Source organism: Oreochromis niloticus, linkage group LG20 (genome assembly GCF_001858045.2).
Source record: "Oreochromis niloticus isolate F11D_XX linkage group LG20, O_niloticus_UMD_NMBU, whole genome shotgun sequence".
Lineage (NCBI taxonomy): Eukaryota > Metazoa > Chordata > Actinopteri > Cichliformes > Cichlidae > Oreochromis > Oreochromis niloticus.
In genome coordinates, this window is record NC_031984.2 from 15,218,707 (window position 1) to 15,233,184 (window position 14,478).

Consider the following 14,478-nt stretch of genomic DNA (forward strand, 5'->3'; position numbering starts at 1 on the left):
GACGAGAATGAGCTAAATCTGGTATTTTAAGATGAAGCAAGCAGGACTGGATTTCCAGCCAGCATTTGATATCATTTGGGCAGGTGAACAGATTATTAAGGGTACTGGGGTTGCTGGATAGCAGAGGGACATAACTGAGACAGACTGATACTATCAGTACAATCAATATAATCAATACACTGCTTTGAAAATTTGTCATCTTTTCTCCTTAAATAGCATCACCAAGGATTAAGGGGACATGCAATAAAATATCTGCCCCTTTGCTCCAACCATGCTTTTATTTAGAAAGAAAATGGTACAAAAAAGCAACATGTTTTAAAATTTTTTTAGCAGTCATTGTTCAGGAACAGACAAACACATTTCCATGAAACAATCGTGTCCCCTTTCCCAGTGTGCTCTCGGGCCCGGGTGACCCCCCCTGGTGGCGTCTCCAACACAGTCACTCAGATCCACGCAGCCAAACAGCCACATGATTTACCCTCAGAGCAATGCTGCCCTATATGCCTCCACATATTCCCTGTGTGTGTGTGTGTGTCTGTTTGTGTGTGTGTTTGTGTGTGCTCACCCATGACAGAGACGTCATACTCAATCAGGAACAGAGCTTCCTGGCCGCTCTGCATTAACATGGTCAAAGCGTCAGCGTGCCTCTCCCGGCTCAAAGGCATCCCATCTATGCTCAATACTCGGTCTCCAGCCTTAATAGTGCCCTCTCTGGAGAAGCACAGACGGATAAACAAAGAACAAAAAATAAAACATAAACAACCAGCATAGGATGTTTTTACAATCAATCGTGCACCAGTCACAGTAGATGATTAAGCAGTTCCACATGAATGTTTCCTCCCAGGTGAGATGAAGGATAAATGAGATAAACAACCGTTAAGTCTTTGACGGTGAATTATGTTCACTCCAGTGTTTAGTGCTCGTGGTTTTCATGTGGGAAAAAAGTGCAATGTTACATTAGCCTCAGGATGAGCGGTGGCCTTTCTGCTTTGAAGATAACATACTCTGTATGTGTCACAGCCACAGTTTCACAGAGTGGCTTGAATATATGGTAATGAGGAAGAAACAAAAAAGTCTGCCATACATATACAAAATTGTTTCTAAATTATTTTTGATGCATTATTCTAAGGCCTAAAAATCGAATTCCACCTGAACAGCAAATGTTTTAATAGTAAATTATTAAAACACATCTATTAGGAAAGACACGTTTACATAAACAGTACAGATATATGCATTCATGCATTCGTAGAGTAATGTGAAAAGCTCACTCATGCATTCTCAAGACATAAAATGCACGCAAGAAACATGAATGGCTACACTTGTAATGCATATAGCCTAAATATATAAACACTGTTTCCAGTAGACATCTATCCTTGTCCATATCTGTGTCCTTATCCTTACCTATCAGCCGGACCCCCAGGCCTGACGCTGGTCACCACCAGAGGACGAGATCTGCGCCAGTCTTCATGGAAGCCTCCTGACCCAAATCAGAAAGGAAGAAAAGAAAATCAGAGCACACAAATCAATGGAAAACTATATGTATTAAAGGACTGGCAAAACACATAAAAACAGAGAAAAACACCTACCTCTCATGACAAAACCAAAACTGTTGCCCTCCTTGTGTAAACACACCTCGATGGTTTTGGTTATGACTCCTGAGGGGTTCTGGACTAAGAGTAAAGCAGAATTGACAAAATGATTCAATAAATACTTGCAATACAAAAGGTTTGTCAAAAGTTTGATTCCAGTATAATCTGAAATGTTGAATTTAGAAAGTTGATTACTTGGTAATAGGTGAATAACTTTATGTTTGACCTACTGGTTTGCAAACAGAGCACTGCCTGAGGACCAGTGTTGGGCAAGTTACTTTGAAAAAGTAATTAATTATAGTTACTAATTATTTCTTCAAAAAAGTAACTGAGTTAGTAACTGAGTTACAAGATTCTAAAAGTAATTAATTACTAGGAAAAGTAACTATTGCGTTACTTTTAAAAAAAGGTTTAACTCTCTGGGGTCCAGGGTATAATTGGCCGTTTTTGACTACTTCTAATTTTACCTCCACATTTCACCTTTAAAAACTATTTACTTTGCCTTGTTTGGTATCATTCTTTTCAGCACAACCTCACATGTCTGAATTTACAGTTATGTTTTCATTTTGACATACTGTATTAGCACAACTGATCTAAAATCAGACAAAAAACAAACTCAGAGTGGAAAAAGTTATATTTTTTTACTGTAACAACCACAAACTACACACTCCAAACACGCTAAACTCACAAATCTCTCACATCTCAAAACTCGCTCTCCCACTTTCTCTCTGTCTTTTTTCCTCTCTCTTTCTTTCTCTCTCTCTATCTCTCTCCCTCCGTCACTTCTAAAATTCCCCCCTTTTCCTAAACAACCAAATGTCATGTTGCCATATAATTTTTTGATTGGTCGACATGGTGTTTTTTGTTTTTTTATTTTTTGGTCATAAGCAGAGAATGCATGCTAGCGCTGTCCTTAGACAGTAAACATGACGTATTCAGGAAATGAACACAATTTAAAACCTGGTATATATCACCTTGCTGCTTTGTCATCTTGAAGTGGTCATGTGATTGGTTTGTGACGACCACTTTATTCTTCCTCAGCCAAACAGCAGCACGCATGCGATTGTTTTGCCCCCTTAGCTTCAGGTGTTGTGCCAAAATGTGATTGTCTGCCAGAAAGTGATTGCCTTCTGCGGGAGCGCGCGCAGCTGATTAAAGCTGTAGCGCCCAGATTACTTACAGCTACTTCCGTGCGATATAAGGTGCGGTAAGCTGAAGACAGCTTCAACCGTCTGTTTGTTGAAAAATAGTAATGCCACCGCACCGCATTTTCTTGTTAGTAACGGTAACGGCGTTGTAACGATCGAAATAGTAATTAGTTAGATTACTCTGAAAAAAGTAACGCCGTTATTCCCATCACTGCCGAGGACCAGGTCTGCTTCCCGTAGAAACCTAGTAAGCATTGATTTGGTGATTTTCAGGCTGAAAGTTTAAACCGAGCCTGATTTGGCTGACAGGTTTTAGGTTATGGCTGTTCTTTTAATAGCAGAAATATTCAGTCAGAGCAGCTGTGCTTCATGCGTGCATCAGCATTAAACATCTGTTCAGAAATACTTATTTCTCAGTAAGCGCCGATTTGGTGGGTTGCTTTTAAAAAGATGTCAGGATGTCTAGATCCAAACATGTAGAAAGGCCACAGTGCAGATGAGTGTGGAAGTGAGGGCTGAGCCCTCTGGCAGTGCAGTGTCCTCATCATAACCTGCATCATTTGGATGTCCAGAGATTTTTCTCCTTTACTTTTGCCAATTATCATTAATTTCCTTCCTTTCGGGAATTTTAAAACCATATTTATCAATAAGAGGATGTCAAACTAGCCTTTCAATTTAAACCTTCTTCTTCATGTTTTTGGCTACCATGTTGACCTAAATACTCTGTTATACTAATAATAAACGGGATAAAGTATGCTTTTGAAAGGCAACTATGTTTTTCTCCTCTTCTTGCATTTTAGATTTTTGGCTGCAGACCAAATAATGCAGCAATATTCACAGTGATGAGAGGGAAGATGGGGTGTTGGCAGAGCACTTCCTGCTGATGTCTCTACAACTTTTCTTATCATTATGTTTGTTTGTGACTATGAAGCAGTTATAATTGCCATACCCTCAGTGCCCTCTCACAGTTAAATGACACTGGTTTACTTATCATAAGCAAATGCTAAGAAGCTTATTTATGAAACTATACACTATTTTTGCACATTTGAAAATAAAAAGCATTTGCTTTAATGATAAGCATTTTCATGCTGTCATCTCACACAACTCTGTCCATCTGCTAAAACTGTGAATCAGACACACCACCTACCAAATGGAGGCAGTTCATACTCCACTTCCAGTACAACTCGCTCCCCAATGTTCTTCAGCAGGCTGATAATCTCATCGTGACGAAGCTTTGACAGATTGATGCCATTCACTGACTTGATGTAGTCTCCTACATTCAGCTGGTCACTCCTGTGGAAAGTCACAGACATACGATTAGGATCAGCATTCGGTTACTAAGTGGACAAAGCAGGCAGCTGCTCTGAGTCAATGCATGTTTGTTACCAAAGTTGCAAATTTGCAACACTAATGTGCAATATCAGCTTTTGGCTGCATTACTGTATTACTTAATAAGTGAGGTGAAAAGTACAAATATCTTTAATGTAAGAGAAAGCTGTGAAAGCTTCATAATGAGAATTATCCAAATTTTGGGGGGAGCTCATTGTTTTGGATTTATAACTCACAACAGCCCTCACTGTCATTACCCTGAGCAATTTGTAATCAGCGAGGTGAAATAAGGTTCTGAGTGGCTTTTAGTGCATCATCCCTTTGTGTGAAAAACACACAAATAAAAGTGAGAAATAAATTTCACAGAAATAATCATAGTTGGTTTTCTCTTTTTGTTAAAATGGTTATGATAATTGGATCCGACGTGCATCAGCGGTAAGCCGACTAACATAGCGAGCCACCTGTGCAAAAAGGAGAGTGGATGCTGGAGCAGGTTGGCTGAAAGCCTCACGTCTTCACACACTGACAGAGATGATTGTACATGGTGTCTGACATGTGACATTCTGAGTCAACACGAGGCTCATCAGAGAGCTAATTAATTAAATAGATGTTCTGCCCTGCTTGCCCTTCTCACCTTTAGGCTACTGACAATCAGCACTGACAGCAGTAAGAGAGATGTCTCAACCGGCAGAGCTGAACGGCCTGTCGCCTGGTCCAGTCTCGTCACACTATGTCTTTGCCTGTCGCTCTCCTGTCTGCCTGTGTGTCTCTCCACCCAGTAAATTAACTAGCACTTCCACACAAGCATGAACTCGGCTGACGGAAAACAAGCTGCTTGGAAGAATTAGCACAGTGTCTGTGTTTAAAACCTCCCTGGATTTGACGAGTGATGGCATATTTGGCCAAGACATTTTCAGAGGGGCTGTGTCATTCTTACAAATCTCTGTGTGTGTGTGTGTGTGTGTGTGTGTGTGTGTGTGTGTCTGTGTGTGTGTCTGTGTGTGTGTGTGTGTTTCACTATGGTCACATGCTGCTTAATCATCATGAAATGTGAGTTTTCCAATGAATTTTCTTATCACGTGGCTGATGTTGGGGAAAATTAGCTTTATCTTAATTAAACAATCTTTGAGCACAAAAAGCGCGCTCACAAAACATTTATATTGAGTTATCGCCACAGTACAGCAAATCAGCCATGAACTGATCAGAAATAGAGATAAAATTTAAATCTGCTCTTGGACATAGCTCCATTGATCCTGCTGGGGTATCACTGTGGGTCAAGCTGATCTAACACATTGCCTACAGCCCTGCAGTTAGTGAGACGGTGCAGCTTTGCAACATGCGCACATTTTCAGGGGGCAGAATAACAAGTCCGGACAGCTTGGTGTGGTTGCCAGGTTTTAAATGCATCACGGAGCAGAGATCTCACCTGGCAGCTAGCCCACCTGGCCGTAGGTTTGACACTCTGGGCTTGCCATCCTTATCAGAACCTCCGGAGATGGTGAGGCCAAGGCTGCTGCCTTCCCTTTTCATCAGATCCACGGTGGTCACTCCTCGATACTCTTCTGCTGACAGATACAGACGCAGGCACAGATCTGCAGTCAGCATTAGCCTCTGCTTGACAGAATCACCCTGTCTGAGGGGCATCGAAAGACTCTTTCCCTGAATCTTTCACAGAAATGCTCTCTGACACAAGACCTCCTACTTTATTTTCTCAGCCTCCTGTCTTCTCCTTGTTCCTTCAGATCTCTCTGTCTCAGTTAATCTTTGTGAAGAGTTCAGAAGGAGGATGTGGAGAATAAAACTGGTTTTATTAAAACGACTCTACATAAGGATTGAGAAAAGAAATTCATTGAATTCATAATAAAGAACCAGCTGGAAATTATGTTAGCCTGACAATAATTGATGGATATGTGCTTATGTGTCAACGAAGAACTCATTCTGTCTTGTGCTCCACATTGTGCTGTGCTTTTAAATCAGGCTGCAATGTGTGGTTTTACTACCAATGACAGGTTTGCAACACAAGCAAATATTTTACCTTATCTAAGCATTCAAAACAGTGCAACATCAAGCAAACCGCAGGACGTAAACGGCTCTACATGCATACAGACAAGCGTCTCAATCAAACATGGAGTGATGCTTCCTCTTCTTGGGGACTCAAGTGAATTGAGCATAGTAGCATGAATCAGACAACAAACAAAGTAAATGATGTAACATCAGGTTTGAGTGTATTGTACCTGAAAGGCTGCGCCTCCGGGACGAATGTGATTGGTCAGTTGCCCCGGGCTCTTTGCTTCCCTTTGAGTATGGTCCTTCATCTGAAGAGACAGCGTGGTGATAGGATATGTAGGGAAACGCTGCAGCAGAAGACTAAATGAAAACGACTGCCCCAATGCACATCGTGACAGCAGCCCACAGTAAGGGGTTTGAACTTCACCCTCTGTCATTGAGGAGCTTTTGCAGGGAAACACTACAGCCAAAAATACATCTGTCAGGACTATCTGAGCTAGAATGGTCACCTCAAACTCACTTTGTTTGCCTAACAATCATATTAAAGGGTCAAGGATTTAAAATAGCTAGCCCCTGTCTCCAGCAAAGACCTTTAAAGACCTTTAATTTAACACAAGGATACATTTGCAACAAGCAGCTACTACAGCATGGGAACCTTCCTGAAAGAACAGCATGCAGTTAATGGTCTGTTCATGCATAGAGAGGAAATCATCATTTCATGTCATTTATAGCAGCTGTCGGATAAAGCCAGGGAATGTGCTCTGCAGAGCAAGGTAGTTTTTATTCTTAACCCACAGTGGGACTCAGCACTGGACCGTCCTCAGATTAGTGGAGCGACTGCCCAGCCATCTGAACCTGAAAGCAGCCATGCATCCATGTCAGCAGTCGCAGCGATGAGGAAACTGACTTGGCACTTCACTAATCCTGTTCATTGCGGATTACCTTTTTCAGCTGTCCAGCACAGCGATTGAACATCACATTACAAACTTGAAAAATAGCTGTGCCAGGTCCACACTTGGATGAGACGAGTGGAGGAGAGCATGTTGCTGTTTTTCATATGACGTGCATCAAACTGAAGTACTCACAAGCAAGAGTCTGGAATGATGACTGCATTAGTACTGCAGAGTGGAGACACTGGTAAGAATCAGTCCCAACACATTAACTGCACAAGCTTTTCAGACCGCTGGACAGTGAAGTTAAGTATTTTAGATTGGTACATAGTTTTGGCAACGCATAGCCCCAGAACTCTTGAAGGAAAATGAGGTGCCATACATGTTTTTAGATTCAGGGTGAGAGTGTCACAATAATTACAATATTCATCTGAACAAACATCCATAAATCTGTCTACACATCATTGAGAAGGCAAACCGTGGTACTCTGCTGGGGAATCATCATAAATGTAAATTTTCCTCAGTATTAAATTTAATGAAGCCATGGTTTTCGCTAAATCCATAAACACACTGCAAATGACACCTGCTGCTAAAAGCTCATTATGCATGCTTTTTAATGGTGCCAGATGTAAACAGTCACAAGAAAAGCAGATTTCAAGTTGTAGCCAACTTCAGGACTCACTGAAACGTGACAATCTCCGAAATGCAAGTGAGACAGAGAATAATAATAGAAAAAAAAGAAATCCAGTTGAACTACATATATGTACTGTATCTCAGGTGCCTATGAGAATCAAATATTCATGTATGATCTCCTCTCATTTGCTCTAGAGGTCAGAAATGAAAGAAGTAAGTAAGCTTTCAGGCTTCAGATTATATCAGTTTGACAATGATCTACTGACAGTATATTGGTTTGACATGAAAAATGTCATTTCATTTAGTCTGACATGTCTTTTTTGTTATCTGCACTGATTTGCAAAGACTGAAGTGCTTGAAGGGCATCAAACCCACCGCTTTATCTCTGTCCACACCGAGTCACCACATCTGTCCAACTGAAGCTGAAGCCTTTGGACAGCTGAGAGGCATAGATCCTTTGTCATACCTTTACTGACCTGAAACCTTCAGGCAGCCCCGTGATACGAGAAGAAAATTCAGCCTTCACGTGGACACAGCCGCATGAGTCAAAGCTTAACTAGACAAATCTCCGTCTTGCACGTTATGGCGATTTGGAGAATATGCACAAGCATAAAATCGTCATTAATTTACCCCACATCCCTGCACAAGTCCTGTGTCCAGTAGCTTTGAGGCACAAAGCACACAAAGTGAATGACACATCGCAAACATGTTAGGCAAGGCAAAAGCCTCGTAACCACACGGACTCCTGGGGGCCCTGACGGTCCAGCAGCTGTCATTGCTGTCAAAAGGCAACACTGGCTCTGGGTTACGCAGACCCAACACACCGCACGTGACTGAATGCTACTGTACCATCAAGCCATCCTCCAGGCATCCTCCTCCAGCTTTGAAAAACCATCACCCACCTCAAGACCCAGAATTAAGAGTGGGATGGTGTTAAATACAACTATGAATCCTCTCAGTTCTGTTTCTTTAAAGGAAACTCTTTTTTTTAAGGGTATGACTACTCCTCCATCTGAAAGACCTGGTGACTACAAATAAGAGACTTCCTGCATAAATATTTAGGGAGTTGATTAACTTCCGAATCAATTAAGGGCACTTTTTACCATCCCAGAATGTAGGTTAAATATGTGGGCGGTACTTACTGACAATGAAATCATATCGCTATTTTCAGAGGTGAAACTTTATTTATAAACTGGGCCCTTCCAGACCCAGTTTATGCTGCTATATCTGCCCTAATTACACATGGCAGGATGATATGCAGAGCTGGTGGCTGAGTCCACTGACATTTAAATCTCTCGCAATCTATTACTGCTGTATTGCACGCACTGTAATGATTCCACCATCAAATTCATTTGCATTAAAGCTGAGCAGATTTAAGACCGCAGGGACGTAGGCGCCTCAGAAGTGACCTCCTGCTGTCTTAAATCTTCTGTGGCCGCACACAATCTGTACCCTTTGACTCTGAATGTCAGAATATGTTCCTCTTACCAATGCTGTTCTTGGTGTCTCTCCTCAGACCACAGAGCATGGCTGGAGTTAAATCAGCGGAGCCACCCTCTGGAAGTAACCTTGCTGATCTTTAGTAGTGGGCAGAGAGCTGTTGTGAAAGTAAGCGACCCAAGAGACCAGGTCTCAGCTGCTTAGAAAAAGCATCTTTGTTCCTTCATTCCTGTGCATCAACTCCAGCATGTCCTTAAATTTTGACACTATCCAGGAAGGTCTGGAGCTCCAAAGGGCAAATTCTGATCCTCACTACCTTCCTAAATGATTATTCTCAATGCTCACATACATCTAAAACTACTATCTGCCAAGCTGTGCTCCTTCTATAAAATCCAAAGCAGGGGTTCGTGTCCTTTTCTTGCCATTTCGCTGTGGTCCCCGTTTTTTGCGCTATTCTTACTAATCGCTCGTCTTTTTTCCAGAGGATTTATCATGCCCTGTTCATACACTCACATGAGCTCACACACAGCCCTCTCATACAGAGCTAGAGCGTTTGCTCTCCCCTCTCTCTGTCTCCCTCTCTGCCAGAGGGGATCAGTGAAGCAGGCACACACGATAGTCACTCCCTCCCCCTTGCAAACCCACACACACACACACACATACAGACTCTTTATCCACTTCCCACCAAGTCAAACACATCCTCAGCACACACATAGAGTACACACGCTCAGATTAGACATGACAAAACTGCGCACGCCCCACACACTCAACTCTCGGAACAATTAACACCACCTGCACATTCATTGTCAGACAGTGTCACGTTTTTCTCACATGGAGACAAAACCATTTTACAGAGCTTGTGTCTACACAGGGCTCTTATCTTCTCTCTCTTTCTCTCATGCACGCACACATGCACACGCAACATATTGGCAGAAGCATATGTTAAATTCCTGTGAAGAACAGCTGCCTGTACATCTCGCAGTTGTTGCTGCTTCTAAATATTATGCAGTCGTCAAGCGCAGTCGACATTCAAACTGCAATCGTGATAATAAGTGAAATATATTCAAACAGCAGTAAAATAGGAACACGTTAAATCTGAGCAGCTAAATGAAACTGTGAAATGTGTTTCCTCTGAGGCCTGACATCTCATGTTTCACCCTCTGAGGGGTTAAAGGACCCTATGCTAATCCTTCAGGGGCCCTCCACCCAAACACGGAGGGCCCATCACTGCACCTGTCTGGCCATTTGTCACGCACAAAAGCTTCGGCGCCTGCCACTTCCTGACCCGCGCTGCAACCACTATCAAAACAAACCCCTCCTTCAGCCTCACTGGCAGCTCCTCGAAACCTCATCAGCCTCTGTTTTTGGTTCAATGCAGATCATTTTTGTCATCACTTTAGAGGCAGATAAAAAAAGGGATAAAACCAAAATACATAAAATTCAGAAGTTCATAAAAAACATTAAACCGTTTGTTCCAAAACAGCCTTTTGCCCAGATGTGTAAAGTGATTACAAACAAACATTTCCATGTTTCTATCCGCTGTTGCGTGGAGCCTAATTAGTCAGCTGTTCCAGTGGACACAATACTCTTTGGTGTAGATGATTTCCTCTGAGACTTTTGTCCTTAATACCCCATTTACAGTGTGAGCGAGTGTAGTCTTTCAGAGCGAGACTAATTAATTTCCACCAGAATAAAGAGAATCGGGAGATGGAGCAGTCTGTTGGACTGATAAAAACCTCTGGGAACCGACTGGCAATGTTATAAAAATGGACTCTTTTACATTCGCTCTAGACTATAAATCAACATAATTGCTGTAGCATTACTGACAAGGTATTGATTAGTATAAGAGTGCCCAATTTTTTGTTGTGACCTTGTCATGAAAACAGAGATGTGTGATATTCAATATTTGAAAAAAGAAAAGAAACGGGTGCAAAATATTTCGTAATCTCCACAGACATTGGTATGTGACTGATTTCGCTGTTCGGTGCTGATCCATCTCCATTTCCGAAGAGAAACCCTCATGAAAGTGCCTACATTTACTTCATATGAACATATTCCAGACAGGAGGCCGTGGAGCTTAACCTCAGCATCGATCAAACTGACCACACTGCCATCTAATGGTTATCAGCTTCAGCTGCAAGTGAAAGTGTGAGGAGCAAAATGACTAAATCACTTGTCAGCCAGCACATATCAGTGTGAAGAAAAGGAGCCAGAGGAAGTGCGTGTCCCACACATCACACGCCTGCGTTCTTGTTCACCTCTAAGAATGATCATCCAAGATTTTCTTCAAGCGAATGTTCATTTTCACAGGTCTCAAGCATGCTCACACATTTATGTTTGACAGGCCTGCAGCATAATGTGCATGAATTAAAGAGTGTTGAAGGTTATATACAGAGGTAAACTTGTGTAAGTATTTTGTTGGGATTACAAGAGAAAATTCTGGATACTCCATAGAAGCGTTGCGTGTCTTGTTAAGTATTAAATCTCAGATTTTACCTTTTGTCCTTCCTCTGATGACACCCAGTCGACATCTGAGAGAAAAGGAGAACATCCTTCTCTTTCCTCCTGCAGACCGGCTGCCTTTCCTCAGGGAATCTGTCTGAGGGAAGGCGAAGAAGAGCTGTTTGGAAGTGAGGCGCCCTTTTCCAAACGCGACCCTTGCTGACATGTTCATTTTCTGAGCAGTGAAAGGGAAAAAATAGATTCTGTCCTCTTCCTGACACTCTCACCATCTCTCAGACGTCGCAGTGTCTGCCTGCCCTGCTGTTCTCATGTTCTCCTCTCTTTCTCTCTGGAGAACATCCAGTCCTCTCAGGTGAGTCTTCCAGGCCACTCCACAAACAGGTGCTGGTTTCGAAATGAGGAAAGCTTCAGATCCAAGATTCTTTTTTTCCAACCATCATTGGTAACTTACTTCCACATCCTAACAGCCACAAGCTGACTGGCCAAATAAATGTTGTGTTTTTGCTTCTCTGGCAATGTCAGTTTTACGGGAACAGATGGCAGAGGGCTCAGGGCTGTGGGGCACAGCTTGTCTGCCAGAATGCAATGGAAACTTTCTCTGCAGGGAACCGGCTCTCAACATCATAAAGCAGTACACAATCTGAGCAGGCCAATTCAAGCAATGCCTTTTGATTACATTGTTGTTGCTCTATTGACACAACTTAAGTAATTACATGAGTGTGTCAGCCGAGGCTTTGTCTGAACATGTTCATCCACGTTGCCAAACTGACTCTAAGCGCCAAGTTAACTGATCCAAAATCAGTCAGCCAATACAAGTCAGGTGATAACTGTTGGCTTCCTTTCTATACAGAAGGCTTGAACAATGTCCTTTATGGCTGAGAGAGCTTTTAGTCAGAGATAATGTCATCGAGCTTAATTTTGGATTAGGCAACACATATGAATCTTTAGAGAAAGGCTTGTTATGAACTGGTTTCACAGATTATGTGTGCTTCTTTCTTTACAGTAGCTTGCAAAAGTATTCAGCCCGCTTGAACTTTTCCACATTTTGTCACATTACAGCCACAAACATGAATCAATTTTATTGGAATTCCACGTGAAAGACCAATACAAAGTGGTGTACACGTGAGAAGTGGAACGAAAATTATACATGATTCCAAACATTTTTTACAAATAAATAACTGAAAAGTGGGGTGTGCGTAATTATTCAGCCCCCTGAGTCAATACTTTGTAGAACCACCTTTTGCTGCAATTACAGCTGCCAGTCTTTTAGGGTATGTCTCTACCAGCTTTGCACATCTAGAGACTGAAATCCTTGCCCATTCTTCTTTGCAAAACAGCTCCAGCTCAGTCAGATTAGATGGACAGCGTTTGTGAACAGCAGTTTTCAGATCTTGCCACAGATTCTCAATTGGATTTAGATCTGGACTTTGACTGGGCCATTCTAACACATGGATGTGTTTTGTTTTAAACCATTCCATTGTTGCCCTGGCTTTATGTTTAGGGTCATTGTCCTGCTGGAAGGTGAACCTCCGCCCCAGTCTCAAGTCTTTTGCAGACTCCAAGAGGTTTTCTTCCAAGATTGCCCTGTATTTGGCTCCATCCATCTTCCCATCAATTCTGACCAGCTTCCCTGTCCCTGCTGAAAAGCACCCCCAGAGCATGATGCTGCCACCACCATATTTGACAGTGGGGACGGGGTGTTCAGAGTGATGTGCAGTGTTAGTTTTCCGTCACACATAGCGTTTTGCATTTTGGCCAAAAAGTTCCATTTTGGTCTCATCTGACCAGAGCACCTTCTTCCACATGTTTGCTGTGTCCCCCACATGGCTTGTGGCAAACTGCAAATGGGACTTCTTATGGTTTTCTGTTAACAATGGCTTTCTTCTTGCCACTCTTCCATAAAGGCCAACTTTGTGCAGTGCACGACTAATAGTTGTCCTATGGACAGATTCCCCCACCTGAGCTGTAGATCTCTGCAGCTCATCCAGAGTCTCCATGGGCCTCTTGGCTGCATTTCTGATCAGCGCTCTCCTTGTTCGGCCTGTGAGTTTGGGTGGACGGCCTTGTCTTGGTAGGTTTACAGTTGTGCCATACTCCTTCCATTTCTGAATGATCGCTTGAACAGTGCTCCGTGGGATGTTCAAGGCATGGGAAATCTTTTTGTAGCCTAAGCCTGCTTTAAATTTCTCAATAACTTTATCCCTGACCTGTCTGGTGTGTTCTTTGGACTTCATGGTGTTGTTGCTCCCAATATTCTCTTAGACAACCTCTGAGGCCGTCACAGAGCAGCTGTATTTGTACTGACATTAGATTACACACAGGTGCACTCTATTTAGTCATTGGCACTCATCAGGCAATGTCTACGGGCAACTGACTGCAATCAGATCAGGGGCTGAATAATTTCGCACACCCCACTTTGCAGTTATTTATTTGTAAAAAATGTTTGGAATCATGTATGATTTTCGTTCCACTTCTCACGTGTACACCACTTTGTATTGGTCTTTCACGTGGAATTCCAATAAAATTGATTCATGTTTGTGGCTGTAATGTGACAAAATGGGGGAATGTTCAAGGGGGGCGAATACTTTTGCAAGCCACTGTAAATATAGCAACAGAAATCCAGAAAAGCCTACGAGTACACCTCACAATAAAACTAAATAGCAATACAAAATGTTTAGGGTACCATATAAACTACACTGAAATGACTTCTGTTCAAGTTATAAATAAAATTGTAAAAAAAATCCAAACCATTAGGTTCACTTTTACATCTGTATTAGAGATGCTTTTTAAGTACTCCTTATTTGTGTTACACTGGACTTGAGTTCATCCACTGTCTGAAAAATCCATATTGGCTTCTTTCCCTTCAACCCAACTTTCTTCTGATTGGTTATCCCTAACAAACAGAAGGTTGAACAGCAAGAGTTGACCATGTAAAGGGCATCCATTCTCATTTACATCATGCTAAGCATAAAAAAAAGA

The 14,478-nt window shown here is 42.2% G+C and overlaps 1 protein-coding gene across 7 annotated transcripts in view; it reads right to left on the reverse strand.

Moving 5' to 3' along the window:
• The window catches only part of grip2a (glutamate receptor interacting protein 2a), a 33,777-nt gene extending 21,776 nt beyond the window's left edge, over positions 1–12,001 (reverse strand). For 2 of the 7 annotated variants that reach the window (XM_025901765.1, XM_025901762.1), the window contains exons 1-7: positions 11,533–11,999; positions 6,301–6,381; positions 5,493–5,631; positions 3,885–4,030; positions 1,587–1,670; positions 1,402–1,477; positions 566–711 (exon numbers count right to left, since the gene is read on the reverse strand). In XM_025901765.1, the coding sequence (XP_025757550.1) occupies positions 566–711; positions 1,402–1,477; positions 1,587–1,670; positions 3,885–4,030; positions 5,493–5,631; positions 6,301–6,381; positions 11,533–11,710 (850 nt within the window). In that variant the 5' untranslated portion in view covers positions 11,711–11,999. Of the gene's footprint in view, positions 1–565; positions 712–1,401; positions 1,478–1,586; positions 1,671–3,884; positions 4,031–5,492; positions 5,632–6,300; positions 6,382–9,084; positions 11,491–11,532 lie in introns of those variants that run through there. The other 5 variants (XM_019349775.2, XM_025901761.1, XM_025901763.1 and 2 more) reach the window with 5 other exon arrangements.
• Positions 12,002–14,478: the final 2,477 nt, after the last annotated feature.